The following is a 20,371-nucleotide window of genomic DNA, read 5'->3' on the forward strand; positions in this document are numbered from 1 at the left end:
CGTAGCATGCAACATCATACGTTCCGCCTAGCTCCGTCCTTCGTTACCTGGACCTTTCGGATCTGGTGACTGCTAGCGGTGCGTCTCCGAATAGGATTAGTGAAGGCACAGGGTGAAAAGTGCATTGTAGTGCTGATGCTGCTGCTGGCGCGGTCAGGTGCTTCTGGCCTGTGTAATAAGGCCAGAGTAAGTCTGTTTGTACTTAACTGGCCAAATCGCATATGGGTACATCCGCACTATGAGGACTGACTAGATATCCCCTCCCCCCCCCCCTGATTTAACCGGATAATTGAAAAACGGCTGACATGAATAGAAATTTTATCGTAGTTGATATTACTACATATATACTTGCTGTGACATTCGGCTAATAGTGATCTTTTCAGCAACATATTCTCACTTGTTGAGACTATCTATGCATTCGTGTATATATTGCTGTGGCAGAGATGCAGGTGGGTCAGAGGACGATAAGATGAAACAGCTAGTGTCTCACATGTCCTGAAAGTAGTATTGAAAGTCAACTTACGGCTGACAATTAAGAACAGCCTTAAATTCGACTCAAGAGATAGTTTACAATGTCAACTGTAGAAAAATACCTGCATATATTACACAATATGTTGTCGTATTCATAGACAATTCATGTTTTTCAGATAACTGCAACATATACTACTGACATACTAACAAGCCGGATACATCTATTGATACCAGATTATTTGCGCAGCGCCCTAGCATTATGTGGCAATGTCTGTATAGTCTGTAGAACAAGATACTGAGCTATTTATACAGAGGGCAGTCTATGCTTCATGTTCATCTAGTTTCGATTAACGATTTTAATATTTCGTCATCATGTGTACAGCAGGCCGATCATTGAGGTCAATGGTCTGTAACAGCTTAGTAAAAGAAGCACCTTTCAGAGAAGGAGTATTAATTGCGTATTCAGGCTCGAATCAAGTTATGACGCTGAACTGAAAACGCTTTAATGGAGCAGACACAGTTAAAATCAGCGTAAATGATTAAAATAAAAAAACTTTTTTATGCAAATTATATGGATCTAAGTGTGTTTACGCAAACTTTACAGTTATTACTGAACGATTTTTGATGCTTCGATAGTTTCTATATTAGTGCTGGGTTGATGTGAAAGAAGTGGCGATGCAGGCAATAAACATACAGTCGGCTTTAGTCTGTTTAGTTATTTCTGACTAGTCATCGAGTGCATGATAAACTTAATGTCGAGTGCTCATTCAACATCAGCTACTTCATGGGGGAGAGCCCTAACCGTGATGTTATTCTCGTTTATGTTAAACATCATCACCAAATTTAAAGTTGAAGATTCTCAGTGAACCGAAACACGGGCGTACCAGGTCGGTGGATCGTAAGCACGTGCGGATAGTTACCTGTTGTATAAGCTTCAATTGTTTAGCTGTCTGTTCAACAATATTTTAGTGTTTTTTATTGTTGAGGTTGTGGGTCAAGTATCGCACGTACAATTTTTACTGGGTTAACTTTCAAATAATCCCAGTGCCCTAGCATGCGGCAATTACTAACTACTCACATCAACGCAGCCCCAGAACAAGTGCATAGAAGCAGAAAAAAGGCAGTCATCACTGGCGGTAGCTACGAAAACGCACAGGCGAGGCCTTTCGTGCAACAAGTAGCAAGCAGTCTTCGACGCTTGTGCTAACAGTCGTGATTATAGTTTTAGCAGAGAACGGTATAAGTGGTAAACGCTACGAGTTCCAGGGCTTTCTCCGAAGTTGTCTGTCCTTACGCTTGGTTTTTTCAAGAGTTGCACAATACTGTCTTGTATGATATATGTCATGGTCGATCTCCTCGTAGCCTCTTCACTTCCACGCTCTCCAACGGAGCCTGTTGTCATCATTGTTTTTGTTCTTCTTACATTATTCTCACCGCAACGTACTTTCCTTTTGTTGCACACCATCTTTTATTTACTCCTCTTTTCCGTATGTGTTTCCGGACAACAATAGCAGCACCAGTTTTGTCGCTGCTGTCAGCTTGTTGTGGCGTCTGAGGCCCCTATAAACGTCTCAATGATTCCGTTGCCCATATAACTGTCCCAACCCGTCTAGACGGTCTAAGCTAACAGCATCAGCAGTTATGAAAACTCTCGGACATTTCCAGGTTTCCATTTATCTTCCATGTTTCCTTCGCTACCACCATTATTATACTATTATTGACGTTACCCTAAACCGTTCATTAGTAACATGACCCTGGTGTAGTTGGACTAATAGGCGGCAGGCATCAGCAGCAGAAGGACCTGTTAAGTTTTTCTGGCCATAACAGCTAGCCGTCCAGGCCAGAGCAGTATTAAGGCTCTGGTAAAGCTATGATTTTCACGGGGGCTGTTGCAGACCCTCTACCATTGGTAACGCTGCCGCTTAGGTCGCAATCAAGATTACTATTAGTACTGCAGCTGCTGCTGCTTTTGAATGTACTCGCCTACAGACGAAGCAACCCCACAGCCGTTGGCCTCTGGCCGTTTACTGCGTCGTACCCAGCGATGGTGGTTCTCGTAGGTGCGTTAATGATTTTGCCAAAAGTAGCAGCAGTAGTAGAAATACGGTTTCTGCTGATGTTGTTACTGAAGGCGAGACTGTAGTTGCGGTCGCGCTGATGATGTCGATTCTGCTGCTGTCGCGAGCGGCTACGATGATGATGGAGATCGCGTGTTAGCGGACCGTTTGCCTGAACTGCGGTGACCGTTTCCTTAACTCCCGTCGCCGTGTTCACTGCTATCACAGTTGCTTTGCTGCTGTCGCTATCGCTGTTCCGCTGACTCTGTTGCACGGATTGGAGAAGAGGGCGAAGACCGAGGCCAAGACACGAACACCACGGCAGAGCTACTCGAGCTGTTGTAGATTTGGCTTAGGAAAAGCGCCGCTATAAAATTGAGTTAAAAGACTGCGATGAAATAATTAGCTGGGCAACAATTACGGAGCGCCTACGCAGGAAACATTTACAACGTAGATGAAGAAAATGAAGATGGAATGGCAATAACGCGGAAGCAGAAAATGGCGACGACATAAGGCCGGGAGAAGGCAAAGCAAAGGCCGCCAAGAGAACAATAGGAGCCAACGAGAGGGTCGAGACAGGCACGCTCCGACAAACATGGCTGTGCCATTGAATATGTGGCGCTATAGTAACTCATTAGATTAATTGATGGGTGTTTATTATGTCAGTAGACATGCATCGTATTTCATTGTTGAGTATCGTAGGCGGAAATCCGTGTGTAGCTAAGCGCTATGACCAAAGCCTACTACCCTCTTTTTGAGATGGGCACCACTGATTTCTGATAATGTTTAGAGACCCCTACGCTGAATTGTTACTGTATTTTGTAATCACAATATAGTATACGAGTCATAACGCAGAAGTCGGCATGCACTGATTATAATCTGTGAACTGTATGCGTTGGTTCCGTGTACAGCATGTAACGAAGCTACATTAGATCGTTACATTAGATAGTTAGTTAGACAGGGCTTTTTTGTGGCTGAAGCGGATTGGCACTGCTATAATGGAAGATAAGTACATGGTTATTTAGGTTTGTCAGGTACGTTACGACAGCAATGGATTAGAAATACTCGCATTTTTATTTATTATGAGGTCATATACAATTACGAAGAATGAGGAGGAAGAGTTTACTTGAACTGTTCTTAACCTAGCAAAGTTAACTTAAATGAAGAGCAGCCTGAGAAGCAACATGGTCGTGGACCACATTGTTAAATTAACTATTAAGTGAGCAATCAATAATGTATCATTACTGTCATAAATAATACTGTAAGTCTACAATAATATTTAGGGTTATGATGTAGAAGTAATAAATCCTCAGGACAACACTTTTTATGCCTCTACGTTGAAGACGAAAAATTTTTTACATTATTTATGCGTTAATATGCTCTCACTATATTGCATCTATTGTGGGTGAACAGGGCGACACTTTTTATTAACATTGCCCAGCAGGCAGACACCGGTACGATATAGGCACTTTTTGCTTCATTTAGTGCTTTGCAGTTCACGTTAGCATGCGGGCGCGAAAGACTTGCTGCCGGTAACAGCAAAAGAAGTAGCTAGCGAGGGAGGCTTTAAAAAAAATATCGTCACGCGCACTCATTACTTATCGCCTGCTCTATCCATTACTGCTCTTTTATTCGTTTCACCTATCGCTACTTACTTTACTAATCAGGTGATAAGCGCTAATACATGATGCGACAATGACAACAACGACGACATGTGCCCCTGTCTTGCCACTCACCGCCATCAGCAGACTTTGCCCACCTAGGCTCATTTTAGCTAATAACATTACCTGCGGAGAAACATTAGTGGCCAGCACTTTGTGTGTTCCTTTTGAGTGCATAACACAACATAGCATTGTATATTATTGTTTAGCGGCGATGGGCGGCTTACCACTGTTTTATCACAGCCAGGTGGAGAGGTGGAAGTTAGCGGAACAAGCGTTGTCAAGGAAATTAGCTAGGCACACGTTGAGTCACGCTATTCTACTACGGTCGATGTGTATGAAACCTGTCGACTGACGTCAGGAACACCCTCAGGCGCTGACGATTTTAATAGCGGTCGCGGTAGTAGTAACTCACTGTCAGCACCACCGTCACGCAATGCACTGGTCCTATCGCAATTTTACTAAAGTTGTTAAAGTAATTCCGCTAAACAGTACTTAATCTCTGCGCTTGGTGATCGTAGTAAATGTTGGGTTCGACATCAGCATTACTATGCTTGTCCGGTATCTTCATGCCTGTCTTTTTCTGAGCATTTGCAAATGTCTACGAGGTACATTACGACATAGTCGTATGTTTCAACGACTCACAATGGACTACACACACATGATACATACAAACACTGTATATATATATCGGCGTGTATTTGCTATGATATACGTACTGATTCTGCTATACAATATTCCAGGATCAGGCAGATCACGGGAATGATAACGCTTAAAGCGGAAACGAGCATGCCCTAATTCGGGGACATTCGGATTCCCGAAAGCTCCTCCTCTTGCCGATTCTGATACCGTTGTAGCTGCAGTACCGCACCCGTAGGTTTAAGTTGACTGCAGCGGTTACTGATTGGCGCTCTCGTGTTCCGGCTGTTTCGCTTCCTATTTTTCAGACTAGGCAAACTGTGAGGGAACGAGCTTACAGATACAAGGCGCACCCTTACCGCTCTTGCGCCTTTTGGTTACGATTCTAGTAGGCGCTTCTGCTCCTACAGGGGCCGATGCCGCAGTCGCAAGCTACGGCGAATCGCTGACGAAACACCACTGCTTAAACGAGGTCTCCTACTAGGCCTAATTTTGCCTTTGCCAATAACGTGGTTGTCACGCCAACAGAGCTACACTTCTATCCTGTTTTAATGTTCAGGGCAAGCGGTTGGCGCCTAGACGCTCCGCGCTGCGTCGGATATGTAGTGACTGGACGCGAGAGTGATGTAATAGGTAGAAACAGCAGAAACAGTCAAATGCAAAATAATGCGGAGCCGTTCGATAACATATGGAACAAGTCAACAGCCATACGGACATGGCACGGAGACCTATTCGAGTCCAACGATATTATCGTACTCTGGGTCTGTCTTCTGAGCTGATCTATAGCACACAGTTTCGCTACGAGTGTGTATCTAAGATAGAGCGTGTATTTGAAGCAATAAGGTGGATAAAATCCTGCTCCAAGAGCTGACGGCTTGATTGGTGGGAACTACGTTTCAAATTGGTCGATTTATGTGCCGGGTTAAGGTGACGCGTGAAGGAGCCAAACTCAAAGTGACAATTAATCATGGAGCATTGGCACCGTGATAGAGCGAATGAGAAATGCGAAAACCGATTAGATAGAAATTAGCTAGTCAGCAGGAGTAAGTATATTTGGTTGCGCCTGATTGTGCCAATACCTGACGCAGTAGTCTACGTGAAAGTGTTGCATATTAAGTGAGAGTCTCTGACCTGTCGATTAAAATGTGTCCGTGCGTGATGTACAACGGCATGTAAGTATTATTCTGATTATTGCTTGGGCCCTAAATCAGCGTAAAATGATGGCGTAGGATAAAACAATTTAGCTAACGGGGACAAAAGCTCGAAATGGGTGTATAGACACTTTATTAGTACAGATTGTATATAATTTGTATGCGTAACTGATTGTTGGAGCAGGCTTTTCCATTCACACACGAATGGATTCTTGTAATAGAAAAAAAAAAAAAATAATTACAAATGTTCTCTAAATAAGCAGCATACCTATATTTAAGCAGTAAGTGATTTGATCGAATATGTTTTCGCATGATCTTTATTGAGATATAGATCTTCATTCATAGTTCATTTCATTAAACTCTATTATACGAACAATGAGGCCTGGCGCGAATCGGTCACAGCGGATGTTTTAATAACACGCAAGTGTCTCATAGTCCAAAGTTTCGTCGAACTATTTGTCGTCCTGGTGTTATGTGACGTTCCCGCGGCACCCGTCGCATGGCGATGAACAATTAAGTACAGCATTGGCTAGCCATCGAGATGTATAGAAACGTGCTCTAACCGCCCTAGTGATCGACGACATTTAAAATGCTGCGACATGTATCCTTGTCATTGATCGTAGGATCGAAAATGAATCAAAAAAAGAAAGAAAATGTCTGCAGATGTACGTTACCGAAACGCTCCGTACAGTACATTCCAAGCAACAAAAATACTGACATTGAACTAATAATTATTGTTGTCATCGTAATGATTATAGAGGTTTTTTTTTTTTAATACTAGCAATAATAGTTCATTTCACTATTATACAGAAATTGGTACCAGGCATGATTTATTAACTTCGGCCAAAATACATAACCACTGGCAATAGCAATTTCCGACAAAAACTTGCCTTCCCAGTTCAGAACATGCATGGACAATGTACTTCGCTCGGACAGCGCCAACGGTGAGCCCTAGGAACTGTCGACGCCAACAATAACTGTAATCGCCACTAACAAAACATTAGCGATAACAATAACGATGGTAGCGATTTGGTCGATAGAGGCAAACATCACGATTGTCACAACATGAAACACTAACGCCGAAAGAGTTTGCCATGTGTATACAGCGAACCAAAGTGATACAAATACAGAAGCTTGAATTATATATAGTGTAACTTAAAGAAGAAATTCTGCCACTGTGATTCTGCCATTTGTTGTTCTTTTTTGCGTTGTAGATAGAATCACTCTTTCAGTAAAAGCCATTCCCACTAAACAACAAAAATGCTGCGATTCCTTTTCTGCCGCCAATAAATACAATTGATTTACGAAATATTTATTATTATACGAAGGGTTCGCGGTTGAGAATGACGCAAACGTCATAAGGCAAACGAGCGAAATGGACACCGCCCTAGTTTAAATGTTGCATTGTCTGCTACGATTAAACGTTCTGCGACGCTTTCATTAAATTAAAAACGTTTATTTGTTTCTTTCTATCTTTCATATCTTATATGTCCGATTATCAGATTGTCTGGCAACGTGGATCAGGTTTTGATTCTGGTCTAACTCGTGTGGCCGGCGCTTGCAGACTGTGGATTCTGCGAGGTCACGCGTCTGTGTTGGGCAATGGGGCGTTTCATTCTGCCCCTGGTGACCGTCACGTCCTCAGCTATAGAAGCCACAGAAACAGGAACTGCGAAGTTCGCCGAACCTATCTACTTGCACTGTGGACTAACGCAATAACGCTTAGATGTCCTGCATACGAAAAACTGAAGCGGTTGCATGTAAACAATGTGATATGTCGGTAGAAGTTCTGAAAGATCATCTGTTTTTAGCTGGCCCTTTTATCGAGTCCGAACGCGTAGATGTTCCAGAATACGGAACACGCAAAACATAGCCAACTGAAATTGGCGCTTTTTGAGTACAGTGACCGTAATTATAAATTCAAAATTGACCTCGATTTGTAAATACACTGATACAGTGTGTTTCCGATGAGAGCAGTGTACCTTTTCCACCAATCCTAATGTTTCCATCTGGCCAAAATAGTAGGCATTTTTGCTTCAACATACAGATCTGTTGCAAATGTTATTGTACCCTTACAATCTGAAGGAACATTTGTGCTGCGACCCTTTTCAGAACATGATAAGCAGAACAAAAATATCTGTCAACAGCCAGTGACCTAAATGTTTGAAAGTTTTCGTCAATGCAGGAGGTTTTGCAGGAGGAATGCAGGAGACAGTTTTTTTCTCCTAAATTACCATCATCGATAACTTGGATATGCCATGTGGTCTTCAAAAAGGACATTAGTTTTTATGGCATGAAAATGTATTGAAGAAATATATTTTCTTTTGCCTTGTTCTGTAACTACTGTTGTCTCAATCGTGCGGCCTCGTGTTAATATCATATGATTACTTTAGATACTGACGTAGGCGTTTATGTGGTGGCTTGAACGGTCACTACTCTTCCGTATCAGCTCGGTCAACGTTGTCTTTACATGGTCTTATTTTGTCCGTTTCCAAGGTAAATATGGAGCGAAAAAGAGCCAAACTCTATTGGTAAACACGAGCATCGATGGTAACGATGGCAGTGTTAATTAATATGGAAAAAATTGGAAAAATAATTTCAATTTAACCAAATGATCTAAATTTATGCAAATACTTTTTGTAAAGTACGACTAAAAGATGCATTGCCATGAGAGAACACGCTATTTTCGAGATAGCTTCGGACGGCAAAACAAAGAATATATACAAATTGGTAGCCCACTCATGGTCTTCTTCATCATCTCTTAATCTTCATCATCTCTGAACTGACTGAGGTCTGACGGTATCTCTGAAACGAGCCAACGAAAAAAACAATACAGGCAACATTAAAATCATGACACAAACAACAACATCAATAATTCAATAGACGGCAAAGCATGCCCACGCGCTTTGTATCTTCCAAAGGTTAACTATTATATAGTTAGACTTTGCTGTTTGTTCTTTTACGACATATGCTGGTGCCGTCTCAGCGATGTCTCAGAGACGCATCAGAGGGACAGATAGTCCGCTCGTTGTCGCCTATTAGAGACAGACGTTCACCAACACGGAACGCTTTGCAGCTCCGGCAACGGGGACGATTCTGTCCGTTGTTTTCTGCCCACGTTTTTCTCTGTTCGCTTGTCCTGCGCCGTTCACACGTAATGACTCTTAGTAACGTGGTTGGTCCGCTTTCGATGTCCGGACCACAGCGAATTAATGGTGTGGAAACCTCACCATGCTGCGAAAAGTATGCTTCGTCCAATGCAAGCGTTCGTTTGTTCGTTCACGGTTATGGTTATGCGTCACCAGACGTATGGGTCTACTGCGTAGCTAGCTCTGCTTGTATTCGGCTGTTCTGTGCTCGAAGTGTTAAGGTTTTGCTGCCTTATGAAGCTCAACGACGTGGAATATTATAGCTGGAAGCTGACGTTCGCCTCATCGAATTTCATTAGAAACGCACGTCACGTTTAACAAAAAATTTCCTGCCACAATACTATGTTTACGTGTACCGTAGAGCGACAACATCGAGTCGAAGCGGCGGCAAACAGCTTTGCCGCCGCTTCGACTCGATGTTTTCAACTTGCTATAGACATATGCGCACGCAGCGCAATGAACAAACCTAGGTAGTCTTTTGCTTTAGTCTTTTTTCATCATGTGTTCTTCGCTGCAGTTGCCACTAACAACAAGTTTTGTTTGCTGCTTTTAATTCTTCAAGAATACTTCTGGACTTATGTAATGTACTTACGTCATAACAATTAGATCCTTTTGTTCAGAACATTATTGTAACCGCAGACACAGTGTTGTCCTTTGCTGCGTGTAGATTCGTCTCAGTCAGTCAGTCCGCTGTTTAATCAGGGGTTCCTGCTGGACATTTGCTGATTCAAAAGGTGATGGCAGTTTTCAGTGAATTCGATTTAATTCGCCTAATTTCCGCAACAACAAAGGGCAAACCCTGCTTCGAGGGCGGCAAAGTAACTGGAATACTTCAGCAAGAAAGCGCAATAGGCTGTGGAAACACACAAAGTAACATTATTTGACTGCTCTTATTCCACCGGTCGTTGCCACGCTGACCCCCGTAGCACCGACAAAAACAGCATCATAACCACTGGTCGAGGCGTGAGAAACGATATGAAACTGCTGGTTTGTAGCTATTGTCACTGACGCAGTAACTTCCTGTAAAAAGCTTTCCATTGTTGCTGTTTGAATCGCGCGCGTGCCCTCTTTTACGCACTCGACTTCTCCCTTCAGCTCTTTATCACGGTCCTCTGTCGATTTCATACACATAATCGGATAGCTATGCAGCGTCACCAAAATCGCTGTATTAACAAACTAAATAGACAAAAACATTGACTAAGGTGCGGAAGTACCACAGTACATATACTATACAAAGTGAAATAACACAAACTATAGAACTAACTGTTAAGTGCCAACTGGACTAGATCTTTTGTTGATTCGCACAACAAACGTTTATGTAGATCTTTAATTCGAAGCTGCTGTTGCTGTGGCTTAACGTTCGAAGCTAGCGAGCATTATTTGCTCGGAGTAGGACAGCTCGAGTGCCCCGTGTCGTGTCGTTGCGGTCCCCAACGGATAAGCACAGGCGACGGCCGTCAAGGCAGACTGACAAGGCTCGATGTACAGTCTTTGTCGCTTCTCCCGGCCCAACGTGATATTTGGCGTTTTTGTGGGAGCGGCATATACATGATACGTCGCCGTTTTCGTCACCAATCTGATGGCACAGCGGAAGTCATGCGAGGGCATTGTCTCACTCGAAGGAAAGTTTCTACTTTACCTAGATATTAAGAAAATAAGGGCGATCTTCTGAATAATTGGAGAAAGAACCCAGCTAGGCAAGGCTAAGTGCCGGCGAAAGATGCGAAATTCAAGCTCAAGGTGTTTACTACTTCGTAACCGAATTCACTTAACGAAAACTAGCTGGGCTATGGCAGGCCAACCACTACTCAGACAATATGCCGAATGGCACCTATGCCACCTTTTTGCTGCTTTCTCACTTTGCGACGCCACGCCGCAAAAAGTGTCTGTTGTCCCACATTAAATACGTACCAGACGTATTCTGCGTGGAGTAGACGAGCCTACTGTTGGTGCCCTTCTCGGCCTTCGCTTCTGTTGCGGTTATCATCGGCTTTGTTATTGCCTTATGTCGATTTCGGACACTTACCGATACGGCCATTGACGACAAGAAGAGAAATTGTGGTAGCGTTGCCGGTATGGCAGTTAAACAGTGAACACGACAGACAGATGTCTCCTGCGGCTTTTGTTGCGAGTTTAAAGTGATTAAAAGGAGCAACTGATAGTGCCGTATATGAGAAAGAGGTAGTGGGTAATGCGGGATGAATATTCTACTCTTTAACTGTATTCACTTATTGATGGTGAATGTAGCTAAAGAGTAAAAGGCGTACATAACAATTGCCCGTGGAGAATTCGATGCATACGTGAATACATTGTTTGGGTCATCTCGGGTCATTACACAAACGTTACCAGTACCAAACAGTTGTATCTATATATGCGTGCAGGTTTCTACAATAATACGTTAAAGGTATCACGCCGGAAAAAGCTGCTTTCATTGAATAGCGGGTATTAATACTGCACTAATCAAACTTGTTCAGAAGTAATTGCGCCATTTATATGCATTAGGAAAGCTATACTATCGGAAAATGGCTTTCAACCACATGAATAAGAGGCATATATATGTATTTGACTTAGGGTTGGACTCTTAGCGGTAATTTAAGAGTATCCTCTTTAGAAAATATTTAAGCGGATTAGCTTAGTATCCTTAGAATGTGGAACTAAAGTAGATATCTATGGCCTCTGGCTAACTCTTGGAACAACCTTTATCTGTTCCCGGGTTGCGAGCATTCTGTTTCAACGACCCTATCTTACAAAACGCGTTTAAGCCTGCTGTAACGGGGCCCCACTTGGTAGATATACAATCATTGCTAGGAGTTGAACCGTAACTAATTCAGCCCTGTGGACGAATACAAGATCATTAAGATCGGTAGACCGTTTAGAACACACTTCAAGCTAAGGCATGCTAAGTAAAAACACTCCTATGTTTTTAAGGTATTAGCATTCTAGCGCTCTCTAACAGAAAGTCGGTGTTGCGTTTTAAACACACACAACATCATCATCGTAACTCGGAAATAATATCAGGCTTTCCTAATGCCATTCAAAAAGACATTTAAAATGCAATTAAAAAACATTCCTACCACGTGGGATTAGCCGATGCTTTTGAGCTTAATTCACTGCTCTAAGCTCCGTCTTTCGGCGCTTCCATTTGGCTTTGCGTTCCAGACCACATTACTTGATTTCCATATAAACACGCTCTGTCGGATGCTGTCAGCTGAGAAAGAATTCTCTGAAATCGCCTCCCGTTTGAAGTTGTTATTAAGGGCGGCGCAAGCTATGTTCGTTCCTGATGGAGTGAGATCGGTAGCGGCCGTGCACGTGGTCTTTCGGAACAGTAGAGCTTTCTTCGCGGTAGACTGGAAAAGGGTTGCCGAACGGGCCAGAAACCATGCCCCCTGGTGCTGGATGCGCGTAAAATGAAGTGCTGTAACTTGCGTGAGAACTGAAACGGAGCAAGTGCAGCTGCCGCGAAAGAAGAGGCCGTTGGACTCCTTGCTATAGCTCAGGCTCTGCTGCTTTGGGAAAGAGTCAAAATGACTTGAGCTGGACGGCGGATGGAATGCTACGCCCACTTTATTTAATTCGAGAAGAGCTGCTTCCACACTCTAACCCAGGCTGAAGAGGAGATCGCGTAGTTCGTTCCAGGCCCTTTTGGAAGCCAGATGAGTGTAAGAACGAAAAGGTTTCAATGGGGGGAAAAGAGCACCGCAGAACTGGGAAGGTCTAGTGAATAGTCGGTGGCCAATAGAGTTTCAGCAGGCTGCAGGCGGACAAAACAGTGAAGATACCAAGAGAAGGCTAGTGGACGTCGTTGAGGTTGGATGAACGAGGGCGAACAGAGGGCTGATGTAGGGGAAGTCGAAGACGAGGCGCGCGCCATATTCTCGAGAGGATGAGAGCAAAAGAACAGAATACAGACTGAAATAAGTAGCCATGAAAATAAGAGAACGTGGGCGCGGGGTACTGGAAGATAGCGACCTAGAGAAGGCCACTCGACCATGTGGTAGGCTCTATTATCCCCTGCACGAAAGCATAATGTGATTTTATTTTAGCCAGTTGTTACTCTCTTTACGACTCCGTTTGATTTTACCTAACTGTTATACCATTACTTTTACTCCTAATGCCATGCATTGTGCATACTTTGCACTTTTGCAGTTCTCGTTGGTCCCATAAACAAACCTGCTTTCCTTGCTCATTCGATTGAGCAAACCGATCTTTATGCATCTTTCTTTTTATTTGTCATTCCTCGTGGGGAAGGAGGGCAACTATCATGACGATGACGTCGAAAACGTAGAAGGATTCGGCGCCGATGGAGAGAGGCCATAGTTGGGTTGCCGACCTTGTGCCTTTTTCGCTCGACAACACTTGTTGTTATATGAGAAGAACGTTGGAGGACTCCCAAAAGTCAGGCCACGCTTGGTGACAAAAAGGGGCCACTTTTTCGAGGGTGAGCCACGATCGCACCATACTGTAGAGTTTTCCGAAGCGTCACACCGCTGAAATGAGTCATAACGGATAGAATGAAAATGTGCGCTGAAAACTCGTCGTAAAAGCACGAAAGGGAGAACGATCGGCACTTTGGGAAGGAACTTTGGGAAGAACTTCAACTCAAATTTTATTTAATTTGAATATTTCCTAATGGATTTTTTCGGGCGGCATTCAGAGGGCGAAATGCCTTCTTTACCCAACCATTTATTTTTTCAGAAGCGACAGCAGCTACGACGCAAGCAGAAAACTTCTAAATATGCGGATGATAAATTTATGAATGATGAGCAGTACTCGATATACTTTTCCTGCGAAAAGCACTCATGAGCGCATTCATATGCTGAAGAATACGGTTAAAGACTTAGCTGTACACACTCGAGGATATGCCTTTTCCAATGTAGATTTTACAGATCAATTTTCTGGCAAACAGTTAGAATGCTCACGCTTAATACAACGAACTTATTGAGACATCAGCATTTATTGAGACATTAAAAAACGGCGTTGGATGAAGGTAATTTAAATGAATATATATAACTTGGTGTTATTCCTTTTCGCCCGTTATTTATATCTGTCAAACGTAACAATTAGTTTTATTATTATCCGATGATAAAATTGGCTTACTATGAACTTTGATTTACCTGCTTTGTAAACTCGCAATGATCGCGATTATCTTTGCGCATGTTGTCGACAGGTTTATTGGCAAAATTATATAACACAATAGAACATCGACTTATGCTAAGTTTCTCAAACTATAATTACAACTGAGGCTACCGCTGACCACGGGGGAAATCTACCAACCTTTTAGAAGCATCCAGACAAGGGTATTTTCCTTCTTGTTTCGTGGCCGGTTCGGAGAAGCACGCGCTACACGTCTCTTCGAGGCTTCTCACAAAGGAAGCTCTAGGCTACATATGATGCCTGGCAAAACAGCCGCCGCAGGCCTGAAAGAGAATATTACTACTTCATTTGTTACATAAACCATAATATGTACGGTGTGGAAGAGTATCATCCTTATACACCGTACACATTTTCATTCAATAACTTATGTATTGGTAAACGTCGATGGAAAATTATAGTTCGATACTCGGCCGCACATGAAACGTCTGCTGTTATAGAATCGATACGGTCTACATTCATGTCTTAGAGAGAAGCAAACTTTTGACAAAACATTAACAGTATCAATAATAAGACCACGAACAAATATTAATATGGCAAACGATCGTACGTCACAGGTTATTGATTAATGGCAGCGGATTATTCGGTCGGCTGGACCATTCTACGTTATACGATCAGACATTGTTAGTCATCGCGGGAAGTGTAAGATTATAGCAGACAGAACAGTTTTGCTGCTCCTTAGAGACGTACGTGCTTTCTCGGTGCCATTATTTGCTGTTTGAAAACGGAGTGTTTCCTTTTGAGTTTATTTCCTGCGCTGGCGTTGCTGTTACTGGCTTCGCTCGACAAACTGTGGTAAATAACCTAATAGCCAAGAAAAGCCAATTAATGTTTTCTACTAGAAAATCGGTAAGGACCGGTCCTCTATCTGATTACTTAGTACTAAAAAAAAACAGGAATAGAAGCGCTAAGACCAGCATCACCATTAATGGGGCGGTGCAAGGAGCATATGCTAAAATCAAGCCAATCTCACTTTCCATCGTGGTCCCTTAAGACAATGACAGTTCTAGGAGTTTTCTATGGGAACTCTGTTTTACTGATACATTAGAGCTGCGTGTTCTATTAATAATGTTAATAAGGTCAATAATGTTGGCCCTAAGCGTTTCCTCACACACTTCAGCTGTGTTCACATACACATGTGCACACGTCTCTATTTATTGACAAGTGTTACATATTGTGGTGTATCCGCACTGGAGAAGGATACATTATGGAAAGGTTACAAGAATGAGGAACCGACAGACCGGAAAGTTTGATCTCCTCTACTAGATATTGCCTAAAGCTTCTTTCTGACAAGTTAGTTGAAGAGGTTGATCGTAGCAGAGTTTTGAATTTGCCGCGAAAAGTAGAAAGAACATGAAGCGAAGACTGAAAGGTGATAGAAAGAAAAAGTGGTCTTCACAGCGGTTTGTTGTTCACGTGAACCGCACAACTGCGACACGTAATCGTCATACGTAAGTGGTCTGCTGTACTAGGGGCACACAGAAATTGACACACAGATAGCCAGGTACATCTCGCAAGGCCGCAAAGACCGGCGCCTTCCTAGTGGACGAGGCTTGTAAGTGATGTGGTGGTGATCGGTCTTTTTTACTATTTGAACTGTTCAAATTAGGCTGACGGTAATCTAGCTGAGGTTTGTTACGTAGGTTGAGCCATGTGGCCTGTTTAAGGGAATATCCAGACTCGGTTCGAGTGAATGATCCTGATAAAGACGTTCGTTTAAAAACCACCCTAAGGACCACTCAAAAACCCTAAATGACCAAATGTAACATGACATATCATACCATTGCTAATAGAATAGTGTTGTAAGTACTAGAATATCGTATTTTCCCGTAGTGTTGAGCAGCGAAGCGACCTTACCATCTGTATCTACCATTATATACTCACCGTATTTGTACTCGCATCTGATCACGCATTAAGTATCAATACATTGATCCTAATAAACAATAAAGCAAAACAAACAAAACAAGAAATAAATTATGGTTTTGTCTTATCTTTCACGTGTCGCTTTCATATGACCCTTGGCTACACATTTCCGAATTGAGTGATTTCCGATGATGAGGAAAGCCGCTCACATAAAAGTAACCAGAAAGAACCAGAAACGCGCGGATGAAACAGCGAAAAATTACTTACAGCTAAAAAAACAGGGACTTGAACGGGGTTGGAAAGAGAGGATGGCTCGGAGGAACGGACAGGAGAAGATAAGGACGTGTCCCGAAAAGAAGCGTAGAAGACCGGCGTCAAGCCGCCCATAAGCTGAAGCCAGTCGTCCAACTTGTGACAAGAGGGTTTAGCCTTGCTCCACTGGCCCTCGTTATTATCGTTCGGCCGGCTAGGTTAGCCTACCGTTCACGCTAGCCAGAAACTCTTCAGCGCGACCAGTGATTCGTCCATCCTTTCGGCACCAGCGGCGTTGGCGGCGCTACTGTCAGCTCTTCTAAGCTAGGCCGTTTCCTCAAGCTGATGTCAGGACGCATCGGTATAAGACAATGAGTGACGAATGAAACAACAGCGGTGGAATTCAAGTCCTTTTATTGAACTCAGGAAGAACCTGTTGAGGAATGCAAAATTCCGCTTGGTTTTTCGCGAGAGTCAATAATGTAAAGGAAAGCAAGGCCAAAAGAGTTTGCTCGAATAAGCTCTGTCTATTGGACAGGGCTGGGTCCGCTAGCAACCTAATCTCCATTACAAGGATGTAAGAGTAAATGTGGATACCGCTGATCGGTTTCCGCTTCTACAAGAAGACTGCCAAAGGTGATGCTTTTATAATCTTGTTCCTTCCACAAGAAAAAAGTTGCTAATGGCTATTAAACAAGACTTCGCAAGAAAGCAAATAATTAAACACCTTTCAACGAGAAGGTAGGTAATAAGGAACAAATCGAAGTGGTCAGAGCTACTGTATCAACACTGCTGCCTTCGTCGGACAGTGGCATCAGTATCGCTAAACTAGAGAAGAAAATGGCCGTGTTTATGGTGACAGTGCAAACTAGATACAGGAGAAAGACAGTCACGTTGGTTAGGAAGCGGAACGAAAATAGGGCATGAAGTAAACGATGTTTGCGACTTTTTGTTTTTTGCTCGCCGATGTTTCAACATAATCGATGCTGCGACTAATTTAATTCAACACTGTAGCCGTACACCGTGCATAAATATTTCATAAAAGTTGATCTAAATACCGAAACCTATACCGTTATTTCTCTAAACTTAACGTGATTCAAGGCAGTAGATATTCACGCCATACTCTCGTGGGCAAAAATATGTCTATATGCATATCAGGACACCAAAAAAGGATACCACTCGTGATTCTCGTTTGCATTCGTTAAGAGTGCTCCAGACGAATGCAACGCCTCACATATTAGATCTACATATTAGGCTTATCGGTGGTGGTTTCATGCGATATCGGTACCTTTAGAGGACGATGCGGAGTATCAAAACTCAGCCAACTGGTCATGTTCCGAGTATATTTTGATAATTAAGGAATACTGTTGGCAACACTGCCGCTATTGCTGCGTTATTTGAAACTGCGAGCCTCCGTGGCGCCTGCTGATGCTTCGATGGAGTATTATTTTTGTTGGCGTTCGGCAATGTTATATGATTTATCAGTGTTATCAGTGACCACCTGAAGAGAAAAAAGCTCGAAGCAGCAGACCATTCTGTTGAACTTTATCCTAATCGTCTGAGAAAATCCTAGCGATGGAAAGCTCTACAATCAAAGAGAGAGGCCGTAGCGATCTGTTTATGGAGTGGAGCGTCTTTGATAGGAAATAGGACCTGTGAGCCTTTTCTGTTAATCATCCAATGTCGTTTTATTGTCTGTTAGAATAGATTTTTAATATGAAACACTTATTATTAGAATACACAACTACTATTCACAAGCTGTATCTGCTTTAACGCTGTCATCGGCAGTTGTTCTGCCGGCACGTTTTTACGAAATCAAAATGTTTGAAAACCATTTTTCAATGTTGGCTGTAATCTTGTTCATCTTCTATTCAATTAATAGTATTCATCCATCGCTATTCACTATTTTATGTGGAGTAATTTGCTTGAAGTCTAAGCAAAATCGATTAACCTTCCCCCTAGAAATCTCCCACGCGCAATGTTGCCTGTGACACGATTCATATGCAAGAAACTTTGGCGACATTTTTATTTATTTATTGCCTCGTTTGTTATATGTAAGCGTACAATCTATGTAAGTGTATCTTGCCGGCCAGCTATAATCGTTTCGCCTAGCTAGTTTTGACGACAAGACATCGCATTTGTTGATGTCGGCGAGAACAGTCATATCGTTGTGTCAGTAAATCAACAGCGGTGGCAGTGTTCTACACTACGAGCAAAGACGAAAAATGTATATAAAATAACACGAAAGAAGAACAAGACGCGTCGCGCGTCACTGCAGTGGCTGGTAATGAACCGTCGACGATGGTCGCGCTATGCCGACAGCCATTGCTATCATCCTCACGATCATCAGGACCATCATCATCACGATCAGCCTCAGCTTCAGCAGCGACGACGGTGCCACTTTGTTCTATTATACTTTCGTGTTACCCTAGGGCGGACGCAATGAGGTCACGCAGAGAATGCGAATAGCGAGAAGAGGTATCAGCCGATGTACGAACGAACGGCGCGACAGTAACCCAAACGACGATTTGCCGTCGTCGCTTCTATGACCGACAGGCGGGTGACAATTGTACTGTTCCGGGTGGACTGCTGCAGGCTGAGTCTGTGGAAGATCACCACAAAGTACCACTAGAAGTGGACACGCACACATGTAGACAGATACATATACAGTTACGGAGCGGTGGATCATGGTTCCTGCCGAAAGAACACTGTTATGAGGACGGCAACCGGGAGGCATTCGCGATGATGCGGTGCAGACCAGAAATAGAAAAAGTGACTGTGAGAAGGGCTTCCCTTATCCGTCATCTATTCACGCTCATTCAGTAACTAAGAGATGAGGTTGTGCGTGCGCTGAGCGCCGTCGGTACTGATGTAATATGTACATACATAATATGGGTTAGTCAAATTCACTATCGCCGAGTCTTTTGTTCGTATGGCCACCGGAGTGAACAATGAACGAATAGAGAGTAAATGTCATGCGAAAGTTAACAGTTGTCGCTAATAGTTTTTTCTGGTCAGTCGGCAGGACTTAAGGAGCGGTTCACAATCATTTTGAACTTTCGTTATTATTATTATTATTAGTTATACCCGCGACGGGCATATATTAGTTTCGTCTATTAAAATTAAAAAAAATGTCCCACTTCAGTTTTCGCTTAGCTGTATATAAATAGAAATATAGATGAAAGTTGGAACGTTATAGTGAATCATGACGATAGAGAACAACGGTTTTGTTTGGAGCGTCATTAGTTTCAAATAAGCCGCGCCTAAGCTGTTATTGTAATATTCATCTAAGTAATGAGCGTTTCCTTGTTGCAATCATAACCGACGTTAAAGCTGTCTCCCGTCAGTTCGCGGTCTGTCTAGGCCCATCGCTGCATTTAGCGCGGTTCAGATAGTCAGGGGAAAGTCGTTAATCGACGGAGGGGTTCAAGTTCAAGGCTGTCACCACAGTTTTCATAATGAAGTACTGCGATTTTTTCGCTGCCGTTGACGCTTCTATTACAGATATCGTTATTAATGCGATTTAGCTATGTAGGATGAACTGTTATATAATTACTCATACGTCCTTGCCATTTTAATCTAACCTAGCTAGCGAAGAGGTGGCGAAATGGAGCAGGGTCTGGCCGCTGACGAACTGCCCCTGCCATTTTAGCTTGAAGATAATGCCAGTCAGCAGTGGTTGGTTCTAACGCTTCGTCGCCGTAACACTCCAACTGTCATCCACACTTCTATTTCTGTTAATCCGAAATCAATAATTCTGAGCAAATTGGACAACAATTACCGGATGTAACCGGGTCATCGGTCCGCCACAGCAAAACAATCTAGCAAATAGCCACTGCGACTAGACGGTAAATGGTATAGCTTTTTGTGAATAATCAAAGGCCATTATCAACGTATGGGAGGAAACACTGAACCACGAAGCATAAGTTAACAGAGACGCATCGGAACTGTACTGCCGATCAACTGAATTAGAA

The 20,371-nt window shown here is 43.0% G+C and overlaps 1 protein-coding gene and 1 long non-coding RNA gene across 22 annotated transcripts in view; one reads left to right on the forward strand and one right to left on the reverse strand.

Annotated features, from left to right (window-relative positions):
* LOC111247395 (transmembrane ascorbate-dependent reductase CYB561-like) overlaps positions 1 to 20,371 on the forward strand; it is a 104,038-nt gene that overhangs the window by 40,528 nt on the left and 43,139 nt on the right. Inside the window, exon 1 of one of the 8 annotated variants that reach the window (XM_022798240.2) lies at positions 5,314 to 6,000. The exons of the other annotated variants lie outside the window; for them this stretch is intronic. Coding sequence (XP_022653975.1) covers positions 5,972 to 6,000 — 29 coding nt within the window. The 5' untranslated portion in view covers positions 5,314 to 5,971. Of the gene's footprint in view, positions 1 to 5,313; positions 6,001 to 20,371 lie in introns of those variants that run through there. 8 annotated transcript variants of the gene reach the window in all.
* LOC111247398 (uncharacterized) overlaps positions 6,279 to 20,371 on the reverse strand; it is a 43,799-nt gene continuing 29,706 nt past the window's right edge. For 3 of the 14 annotated variants that reach the window (XR_015324900.1, XR_015324902.1, XR_002672102.2), the window contains 3 exons: positions 14,406 to 14,548; positions 9,721 to 13,618; positions 6,279 to 8,784 (listed from right to left, as the gene is read on the reverse strand). This is a non-coding gene — a long non-coding RNA (uncharacterized LOC111247398). Of the gene's footprint in view, positions 8,785 to 9,720; positions 13,619 to 14,405; positions 14,565 to 14,972; positions 15,087 to 16,166; positions 16,216 to 16,412; positions 16,831 to 20,371 lie in introns of all 14 variants that reach the window. The other 11 variants (XR_015324895.1, XR_015324898.1, XR_015324899.1 and 8 more) reach the window with 11 other exon arrangements.

This window comes from Varroa destructor, unplaced genomic scaffold (genome assembly GCF_002443255.2).
Source record: "Varroa destructor unplaced genomic scaffold, Vdes_3.0 BEIS01000003.1, whole genome shotgun sequence".
Taxonomy (NCBI): domain Eukaryota; kingdom Metazoa; phylum Arthropoda; class Arachnida; order Mesostigmata; family Varroidae; genus Varroa; species Varroa destructor.